Source organism: Penaeus chinensis, chromosome 36 (assembly GCF_019202785.1).
Source record: "Penaeus chinensis breed Huanghai No. 1 chromosome 36, ASM1920278v2, whole genome shotgun sequence".
Taxonomy (NCBI): Eukaryota; Metazoa; Arthropoda; class Malacostraca; order Decapoda; family Penaeidae; genus Penaeus; species Penaeus chinensis.
This window is the reverse complement of record NC_061854.1, coordinates 2,350,340-2,360,884: the sequence shown is the minus strand read 5'-3', so window position 1 is coordinate 2,360,884 and position 10,545 is coordinate 2,350,340. Positions and strand designations below refer to the sequence as shown.

Here is a 10,545-nt window from a genome sequence, read left to right as displayed (position 1 = left end):
TGTTGTTGTTGTTAATAATAATATATTATTATCTTTATTATCTTTATTATCTTTATTATTTTCTTTATCATTATTATTATTATTATTATTATTATTATTATTATTATTATTATTATTATAATCTTTATTATTTTCTTTATTATTTTCTTTATCATTATTATTATTATTATTATTATCACTTTTATTATCATTATCATTATTAATAATCCCCATTTTCTCCTGCTGTTTTGGATATATGCTAAAAATTATTCTAAACCTACTATTTTTCTTCTTTATCATTATTATCAATAATAATGATGATAATAATAATAATATTATTATTATTATTAATAATAATTCAAAAAAAAAAAAAAAAAAAAAATACAATATCAATCTTTTTGATAAAAAAAGAGTTGCCTATATGTCAGTATAAAACAAAAGTCATTGTTATTTTAACAGATTTCATATTTATTTGGAAGCTTTTGTTACTCAGCTGCACACTACCACCAACTTGTAATGCCTCAACTTGTAAATTAAGTAACATTATAACAATAAACATGTTTAACAAATGTAATACCAAGAAAAATATGCTGTCCAATGACTAGAAAGTTTATATAATCTTAAAAGAAAAAGGTTATGTGCGATACCTCTGTTTTCAAAGAGTAAGCCTATGAAAGTTGTAAGCAAAACATTGCACTGTCAATCAATGATCTTGGTTCTTAACCTTGACAAAGAACAACCTTTTAATTCTTAATCTTGAAAGCGATCAGATTTTTTTATAATCATACCTCAAGTAAAAGGTCTAACCTTCACAATCAACCATCATTTTGAAAACAATGCCTCTGTAAAGCAATTTTCTTTTTTCTTTCTTTTTTTCCATTAGCTATACTTGGAGATATTTGAACATTTAAAAAGTTGTATAGTACAAAGTGCAACAAAACCATACTGAATGCAAACATTCAACTGCAAAGTGCCAGCAAAACTTATTTCTATTTATAAGTTGTGTACAGCTGCCATTATATTTGTAAAGTGCCCTTATGCAGAAGTGATACATTTGTATACAGACCTACAACCTTAACATATATCAAACCATATACTCATCAACCCAAAACCTAGTCTTCGTCCAAGCATCGGTTGACATGTTCTTCCAGAGGGCGGTATTGGGCAAAGGATTTGTTGCATTTGGGGCAGTAAAACAGATTTTCGTCAATTTCCTCCTCTTTCTTGTCCTCTTCCTGAAAAGTGTTAGCAGTTATCTTATTTCACAGTTATTCTTAAACAATTTTCTAGAATTAAGTAGTTGTTAGAAACCTCAACGTAAAGTGTTAGCCAATTTCTGAGGATGTACATTCTGGGAAATTGTCCAACAATCTGCTCCCTCTTGCATATGGCAGAAATGATTATCAACAATCTTAATCACATTCACCTCTCTTTGTTTTGGCTTTAAGAATTCTTCTATAATTAAAAGGAAACAAGGTATGCAATGCCACTGGTCTTACCTTTTTGTCTGAGGCATTGGAGAGCTTATCCCACAAGACCTCAGGAGAGAGCAAGGCACCACCTCCATGAGGAACAGAGACTCCTCCGCCAGATGCTGTTCCTCCTATTGGTTCTTCTGACGCCGCGCGTGATCCTCTACCCTGCCTGTAATTCATTAATTAATCTGTTTTAATTAATTCATTAATTAACCTGATGCCATGCCCACAGTGAGTTTACTTTATTCATTGTATTTGCACATAGATGGCTCCACATATGTTTGATCACCAATGAATCAATCACTAATTTGACTTTCTTCACCTGATTACTCTATTCCCTTGATTTTCAGAAATATTATAGTTTATTTTCTGTTGCTATTGGTACTGTTAATTACACTGTAATCAGAAAATTGTCAATAATAATAACAACACTGACATAAATAGCATTTGAAGAAGAAAACAAAATGGGGGAAAAATAATAACTCATGGAAGGGGAAAATCAGGTAAGGGTATATAGACTACTGACTGACTCCTTCGGGGCTTAGTGCTTTTGAAGCCATCCGAGTGTAGATACATTTTGCATAATCTTAGTGATCATATTTTCCAGAGGCAATGAGTAAGAGTCTATTTTACTGGAGTTATTCTTTTATATGGAGTGGGGGAGAGAGAGAGAGGGAGTGGGAGAGAGAGAGAGAGGGAGTGGGAGAGAGAGAGAGAGAGAGAGGGGGAGTGGGAGAGAGAGAGAGAGAGAGAGGGGGGAGTGGGAGAGAGAGAGAGAGAGAGAGGGGGAGTGGGAGAGAGAGAGAGAGAGAGAGGGGGAGTGGGAGAGAGAGAGAGAGAGAGAGGGGGAGTGGGAGAGAGAGAGAGAGAGAGGGGGAGTGGGAGAGAGAGAGAGAGAGAGAGGGGGAGTGGGAGAGAGAGAGAGAGAGAGAGAGGGGGGAGTGGGAGAGAGAGAGAGAGAGAGAGAGGGGGAGTGGGAGAGAGAGAGAGAGAGAGAGGGGGAGTGGGAGAGAGAGAGAGAGAGAGAGGGGGAGTGGGAGAGAGAGAGAGAGAGAGAGGGGGAGTGGGAGAGAGAGAGAGAGAGAGAGAGGGGGAGTGGGAGAGAGAGAGAGAGAGAGAGAGGGGGAGTGGGAGAGAGAGAGAGAGAGAGAGGGGGAGTGGGAGAGAGAGAGAGAGAGAGAGGGGGAGTGGGAGAGAGAGAGAGAGAGAGAGAGGGGGAGTGGGAGAGAGAGAGAGAGAGAGAGAGGGGGAGTGGGAGAGAGAGAGAGAGAGAGAGGGGGAGTGGGAGAGAGAGAGAGAGAGAGAGGGGGAGTGGGAGAGAGAGAGAGAGAGAGAGGGGGGAGTGGGAGAGAGAGAGAGAGAGAGGGGGGGAGTGGGAGAGAGAGAGAGAGAGAGAGGGGGAGTGGGGAGAGAGAGAGAGAGAGAGGGGGAGTAGAGAGAGAGAGAGAGAGATGGGGAGTTGAGAGAGAGAGAGAGAGAGAGGGGGAGTGGGAGAGAGAGAGAGAGAGAGAGAGAGGGGGGAGTGGGAGAGAGAGAGAGAGAGAGAGTGGGAGTGGGAGAGAGAGAGGGAGAGAGAGTGGGAGTGGGAGAAAGAGAGGGAGAGAGAGTGGGAGTGGGAGAAAGAGAGGGAGAGAGAGGGGGAGTGGGAGAGAGAGAGAGAGAGAGAGAGGGGAGTGGGAGAGAGAGAGAGAGAGAGAGGGGGAGTGGGAGAGAGAGAGAGAGAGAGGGGAGTGGGAGAGAGAGAGAGAGAGAGGAGGGGGAGTGGGAGAGAGAGAGAGAGAGAGGAGAGGGGGGAGTGGGGAGAGAGAGAGAGAGAGAGAGGGGAGTGGGAGAGAGAGAGAGGGAGATAGAGGGGGGAGTGGGAGAGAGAGAGAGAGAGAGAGGGGGAGTGGGGAGAGAGAGAGAGAGAGAGAGGGGGGAGAGGGGAGAGAGAGAGAGAGAGAGAGAGAGAGTGGGAGAGAGAGTGAGTGGAGAGAGAGAGAGAGAAGAGAGAGAGGGGGAGTGGGGAGAGAGAGAGAGAGAGAGAGAGAGAGGGGGAGTGGGGGGAGAGAGAGAGAGAAGAAGAGAGAGGGGGAGTGGGGAGAGAGAGAGAGAAGAGAAGAGAGGGGGAGGGGGGGAGAGAGAGAGAGGAGAGAGAGAGAGGGGGAGTGGGGGGAGAGAGAGAGAGAGAGAGAGAGAGGGGAGTGGGGAGAGAGAGAGAGAGAGAGAGAGAGAGGGGGAGTGGGAGAGAGAGAGAGAGAGAGAGAGGGGAGTGGGAGAGAGAGAAGAGAGGAGAGAGGGGGAGTGGGAGAGAGAGAGAGAGAGAGAGGGGGAGTGGGAGAGAGAGAGAGAGAGAGAGAGGGGGAGTGGGAGAGAGAGAGAGAGAGAGAGAGGGGGAGTGGGAGAGAGAGAGAGAGAGAGAGAGGGGAGTGGGAGAGAGAGAGAGAGAGAGAGGGGAGTGAGAGAGAGAGAGAGAGAGAGGGGAGAGAGAGATGAGAGAGAGGGGGAGTGGAGAGAGAGAGAGAGAGAGAGGGGAGTGGGAGAGAGAGAGAGAGAGAGAGAGGGGGAGGTGGGAGAGAGAGAGAGAGAGAGAGAGAGAGGAGAGAGAGAGAGAGAGAGAGAGGGGGAGTGAGAGAGAGAGAGAGAGAGGAGGGGGAGTGGGAGAGAGAGAGAGAGAGAGGGAGGAGAGGGAGAGAGAGAGAGAGGAGAGAGAGAGAGAGAGAGAGGAGAGAGGAGAGAGAGAGAGAGAGAGAGAGAGAGAGAGAGAGAGAGAGAGAGAGAGAGAGAGGGAGTGGGAGAGAGAGGAGAGAGAGAGAGAGAGAGAGAGAGAGAGAGAGAGAGAGAGAGAGAGAGAGAGAGAGAGAGAGAGAGAGAGAGAGAGGAGAGAGAGAGAGAGAGAGAGAGAGGAGAGAGAGAGCAAGGGAGTGGGAGAGAGAGAGAGAGAGGGAGTGGGAAGAGAGAGAGAGAGAGGGAGTGGGAGAGAGAGAGAGAGGGAGTGGGAGAGAGAGAGAGAGGGAGTGGGGAGAGAGAGAGAGGGAGTGGAGAGAGAGAGAGAGGGAGTGGGAGAGAGAGAGAGAGGGAGTGGGAGAGAGAGAGAGAGGGAGGGAGTGGGAGAGAGAGAGAGAGAGAGGGAGTGGGAGAGAGAGAGAGAGAGAGGGAGTGGGAGAGAGAGAGAGAGAGAGAGGGGGAGAGGAGAGAGAGAGAGGGAGAGAGAGAGAGAGAGGGAGGGAGAGAGAGAGAGGGGAGGGAGAGAGAGAGAGATGAGAGAGTGAGAGAGGGGGAGAAGAGGGAGGGGGAGGAGAGAGAGAGAGGAGAGAGAAGAGGGATGAGAGAGAGAGAGAGAGAGAAAAGGAAGAGGAGAAAACAGAGAAGAGGAGAGAGAGAGAGGGAAGGAGAGAGGAGAGGGGGGGAGTGGGAGAGAGGGGGGAGAGAGGGAGAGGGGGTGGGAAAAGGAGGAGGGGGGAGAGAGAGAGGGGGGGTGGGAGAGGAGAGGAGAGGGGAGTGGGGAGAGAGGGGGAGGAAGAGAGAGGGGAGGGAGAGGGGGGGGGTGAGAGGGGAGAGGGAGGGGGAGGGGAAAAGAGGAGAGAGGGGGGAGAGAGAGGGGGAGGGGAGTGGAGAAAAGAGGGAGGGGGGGAGTGGAGAGAGGGGGGGGAGTGGGGAGAGATGAGAGAGGGAGTGGGAGAGAGAGAGAGAGAGAGAGAGGGAGACAATTCACTGCCTGGTGTTCATTCAACACATATCAGTCCAGTACCCTTGGTTGAGATGTCTTCGCTGATATGCCTCCAACTCATCTACCAGCTGAGTGTTCCTTGTCTGAAGATGCCGCAATTCATCTCGCAGTTTCTCCCTGTCTGTTGCCAAGGCTTCTCTGGCCTCTCGCTCGGCTCTGAAATCTCCCTGATACACCTCAACCTGTAAACGAGGCCCCACTAAAACAATTATGAAAGTACTGAAAATAGGGGAAAACACAGAAAAATCATATCCACTTTCTTACATAAAAAAATTTCCAGCCTTTAGAAACATGACAATATAATTTGAATAGTGATTTGTATGAAGTCCCTTAATGCACTGATGCTGGGAGGTCATGTGTACGTTCATGCTGTGTCCACTCTCTTTTTTGTTTTATTCCTTTTGTTTATGCATAGATGGCTCCACAAGAACTAAGTCACCGAGGAGTCAATTACTAGTTTTACCTGTCTAACCTGCTTACTCTTTTCCTTGGCTTTTGGTAAGATTTTCCCCTAAAATTTACAGGATGGGGAAATCAGGTGTAGTCACATGTAGGTTTACTAATGAACTCCTTGATTACTGAGAACAGGTGAACCCATCTATGTACAAACAAAATGAGAGTGAACACTAGTATGTTTATGGGTTAATTCTTTTTGACTCCAAGTTATCTGTTTTTCAAATGAGCTATGAAGTATCATAAAATTCTGTAGAGTATTATTCCATTTGTACAAATGTTTTTAAAATAAGTATCTTATCATTAACTCCATTTGCACATAATATGAAAATTATTTTGTAATAACCATGAAATGGGATCTTTTTTTATAATTTAACCCTTTCTATATAATGACTGCATGAAAACTGACCTTTATAAGGGAGCTAACAACTACTGGCTTACAGACTTTAATGCCTATCTCATTATATCATGTTGACTTACTTGTGTATTAATTGAATCATTAATAAATAAAAGTTGGAGAAAGGGTTACAGCTTTTGCCTTCAAACACATGAATATAAATTCATTCTTCACCTGAGCTCTGAGGATTGCAATGGTCTCTCCCTCACTAGCACGTTCAGCCAGAGATGCCTTAGCTTGGCCAAGGTCCTTCTTCAGTCTTGATAACTCATCATTCTTTGCTGCCAGTAGTTCTTCATATGACATGAGCTTGGCTGTTGCCTCATCATACTTCTCACTTGCTGATTTGATCTGATAGATTAAAGGTCACAATTTATCACAAGTCAGAAGGAAAAAAACACAACAAAAACAATAAATATAAGCAACCTCTCCAGAGTATTATCAAAACAAATACAAGTTTGATAAATCTCACCTTGACTTGATAATAGTGATCATTCTGTGTTTCTCTCTCCAATCGCTCCTTTGTCTCCTGGAGTTCCTTTTTCAAGCGACCTAACTCTGAATGGGATCTGGCTAGAGCTGTGCGTTCGTCCGCTGTCTTCTGCCTTTCAGCTGTCAGGGCTGCATCTAATGTATCAACCTGAGGGAACAAACACATGAAATACACAGTAAATGAAAAAAGAGTAGTTCTGAATTACTGCAATGAATACTTAAAATATTTATCATTTTGTGAACTGCTGTAATTCACAGTGATGTATAATGCTACATGGAATATTGTGTTACTTGATAGTGCTGTATTATATAATGACTTTTTCTTGTAAGAGTACAATGTCTGACATATGAGCAGGGAAGTCAATGGCAGTTCCTTGCTGAAGAAAGAAAACATGATTATATTATCAGAGGCAATCACTTTGATAATGAGCGGCAAATTTCCCCTCCAGATTATGACAGCTCAGCTTTTCTTAGCAGTTATTAATGCAGTGGTTCCAAGACATATTGTGCTGACAGTCAATTCATCCACACAGTCCTAAGGCTCTAATTCAGTTCATAAGGCTTATAATACTACAACTCTGTAATATGAATAGTTCATGACATTTACTTGCTGCAGAGATTTGTGGTTATTGGTGGGCAGGAGATGTGTAGTGATCTCTTACTGCAGAAGGAATGTGACTCCTGTACCAAAGGCCATCACTTTGCTGATGGAATCATCTTCCATTATGGGTTTTTGAATATTGCAAAACTACAAAACCATTTGCTTCTTATGGCCATTCACAGTATACATATCAAAACACTTCCTGATAGTAAGACAGTCCATAGGCCTTCTCTTTATTTTACCTAAATCCCAGCCTAAGCCCTCAATGTCACTCCAATGCTTGTACTTTGAATGGAAGACGGCATGGTTGCCCTTGAAGCGTCCAACTGGCAAAAGTTATTGGCTCTTATGTTAATCATCATCCCAACAACTTGCAGCAGAGGCCTACAGGGATTGTATTCAATTAGTATATCTTGTTATCTCACCTGATTTCACCTTTCCTTGAGTTTGCAGGAAAAACACTTTTTTTTACTAGTGATAACAATATAGATGCCATTATTTTTATAATAGACATTATGATTATTATAGTGTTATTGACATTACTAACTGATGAGACCAGAAAATATTGAAATCAAGGAAAAGGGTAAACAGGTGTGGCAGGTAGTACTTGTAATTGGCTCATTGGTGACTTACTACCTGTGGAGCCATCTATGTGTAAAAACAATTAATAAATTAAACTTGCAATGGGAACTGCATGCACATACATACCATCCCCAGCGGCTTAGGGTTAAATGTTCCCTGCCATCTTCATTCACATCTAAGATAGTGGATAACAAGAAAGTGTCCTTACTGGCTCTCCTTCTGAATCCTTCAATAAAAGACTTCAGACAATCCACAGGCAAGGGACATCTCGGTTGAGAGCTATACTAAAAGGTGGCAATGAATCTACTAATGCCTCCTTCCACTAACATCAATCATGCTCAAAGTAAGTTCATGCATGTAATCCGACAGAGGAGTTTAGACAACAGGCTCTCAACAGGAAGGAAGGTCACAGAGAACACATGATCTTTGATGCTGCCCTCATCCCCAACCACTGTGGGGGGTTTGTTCTTCAGGGAGCTTCTAAGGACCATCTCACAGCATCCATACATTTACACATCAAGAGTTTCTCTGTGGAATATGAAGTCACTCTACAACATGAGGCAATAGAAGACCTCTTTAAAAAGGACACCAACAAATCCACCATCTGTCTTTTTCAGTCAAGATCATTAAATTCCTGCAGTTCATACATGAGAAAAAAAAAGTATCCCTTAACCCATTCGCCCCAGATTTATGTTCTGTCCCTTATTGTTTTTGGTGAATTTTGTTACATACAGATGGCTCCACATGTGCTCAGCCGGCAAGGAGTCTATCAGTAGGCCCTAGTTACTGATCCTGATTTTCCCATTCCTTGAATTGGCAGGAAAATGTGTTTTTCTTATTAATACCATTACTATTGTTACTGTTATTATTGTTTTTGATGATTATTAAATTGTCATTCAAATATTTTAGACAATGAAATGATACAAAAGACCCTTTCCTAAAGTGAGTGAAGGAGGAGGGTAAACAGGTGAGATAGGTAGTTCTGATAACTGGCTATTTGGTGATTTAGAACTTGTAGAGCCATCTATGTGTAAATACACATTGTTTACATTTATTTCAAATGACTTGTTTCGACCACTGTCTCAGCCTACAGATCACCAATCCACTTGTGTCTTTGGAGACAGGCAGAGAGAGGCTGAGAGCCTGAGTGATTTTGGTACTTGGTACAATTCTGTTTTTTGTTTTCTTTCTGAGATGGATTTTGCAACACAGGTTGTGTAATACTGTTTATACATATTTGCTACAACATACTCAATGCCAATTAGCAGAGACAGAAAAATTAAACCTTCCATAAGTCAAATGTCTTATTTTAGCATTTTCACTAAGCTCTACAATCCAGCTGTCTTACCTCTTCTCTCAACATGGCTGCCTCATCCATTAGCCTTTTTCTCTCCAAGGCATCCAGAGGTTCCTGAAATGTTGTGTTTCCCTTAATTGTTATACAATACTTTCTCTTTTAAAATACATTTTGTAATAAGTATATACACATGCATGTGTGTGTTAATAAGTTGGGAGACATAATATCTGATGTATTCAGTACCAAAGGAACAAATTTCTGGATATTTGAAAATGGTAATACTATTGAAGATTATAATTATTTCTGAATAAAATGAAAATCCTGAAAATCTTGTAGCCATGCAGAAATACCAATAAACATTTACATAGCTATCTGATACACACCTTTCTATCTATAGCGGTAGGTGCATGTGCAAAGGTAGCATCAATTTTGGATTGCAAGTTTCGGCAGCGTTCTCGGTACATAGAGGTTTCTTCTTGTGCCCGGTGTACTTCTGATTCTAGACCTTCAACCTAATGTTTACAAGTATTAAGTAAGGCTTCATTAATATTCAATGTACATATACATACAGAAATAAATAAATCAAATCCTATGCATATACAGACAAATGAAAGAAAGAAAGAAAGAAAGAAAGAAAGAAGAAAGAAAAAAAAGAAAAAAAAAAAAAAAAAAAAAAAAAAAAAAAAAAAAAAAAAAAAAAAAAAAAAAAAAAAAAAAAAAAAAAAAAAAAAAAAAAAAAAAAAAAAAAAAAAAAAAAAAAAAAAAAAAAAAAAAAAAAAAAAAAAAAAAAAAAAAAAAAAATCCAAACTTTGCAATATGCTGCAAATAATCATCAGCCTCAGACGTGGACTACAGTAATGACATTTTACAAACAGTTTCAGGCTAATCACTAAAATAACTTGATCGGCCTGACCCTGTTGATATACTCACAAACATTCCTTCAAAGGCTGGCTGAGAAATATAGTCTGCAATTAATCATCAGACTAAAATAAAAATAAAAAGAAGAGGAAGAGGAAAAAGAAGAAGAAGAAGAACAAGAACAAGAACAAGAACAAGAACAAGAACAAGAAGAGGAGGAAGAGGAGGAAGAGGAGGAAGAGGAGGAGGAGGAAGAGGAGGAGGAGAGGAGGAGGAAGAAGAAGAAGAAGAAGAAGAAAGGAAAGGAAGAGAAAAGGGGGGGGGGGTGAAAGAAGAAGAGAAATTTACTTTACAAAGGTTCATACATAATAAGATTATCAACCCCACCCATTGTTGCAAGTGATGATATTTGCCTGAAATAAAGATCATCTTGACAGCCATACTAAATTTCACTGTGGATTCCATTTGAATATAACTTTTATAACAAAAAAAAAAAAAAATCCAAACTTTGCAATATGCTGCAAATAATCATCAGCCTCAGACGTGGATACTAGTAATGACATTTTACAAACAGTTTCAGGCTAATCACTAAAATAACTTGATCGGCCTGACCCTGTTGATATACTCACAAAATTCCATCAAAGGCTGGCTGAGAAATATAGTCTGCAATTAATCATCAGACTAAAATAAAAATAAAAAGAA

The 10,545-nt window shown here is 41.5% G+C and overlaps 1 protein-coding gene across 1 annotated transcript in view; it reads right to left on the bottom strand.

Annotated features, from left to right (window-relative positions):
* Positions 1–426: 426 nt before the first annotated feature.
* LOC125044630 (optineurin-like) overlaps positions 427–10,545 on the bottom strand; it is a 10,310-nt gene continuing 191 nt past the window's right edge. The window contains exons 2-9 of the mRNA XM_047641397.1: positions 10,456–10,506; positions 9,369–9,497; positions 9,037–9,099; positions 6,486–6,653; positions 6,188–6,364; positions 5,185–5,345; positions 1,479–1,623; positions 427–1,214 (exon numbers count right to left, since the gene is read on the bottom strand). Of these exons, the coding sequence (XP_047497353.1) occupies positions 1,092–1,214; positions 1,479–1,623; positions 5,185–5,345; positions 6,188–6,364; positions 6,486–6,653; positions 9,037–9,099; positions 9,369–9,497; positions 10,456–10,506 (1,017 nt within the window). The 3' untranslated portion in view covers positions 427–1,091. The remainder of the gene's footprint in view (positions 1,215–1,478; positions 1,624–5,184; positions 5,346–6,187; positions 6,365–6,485; positions 6,654–9,036; positions 9,100–9,368; positions 9,498–10,455; positions 10,507–10,545) is intronic.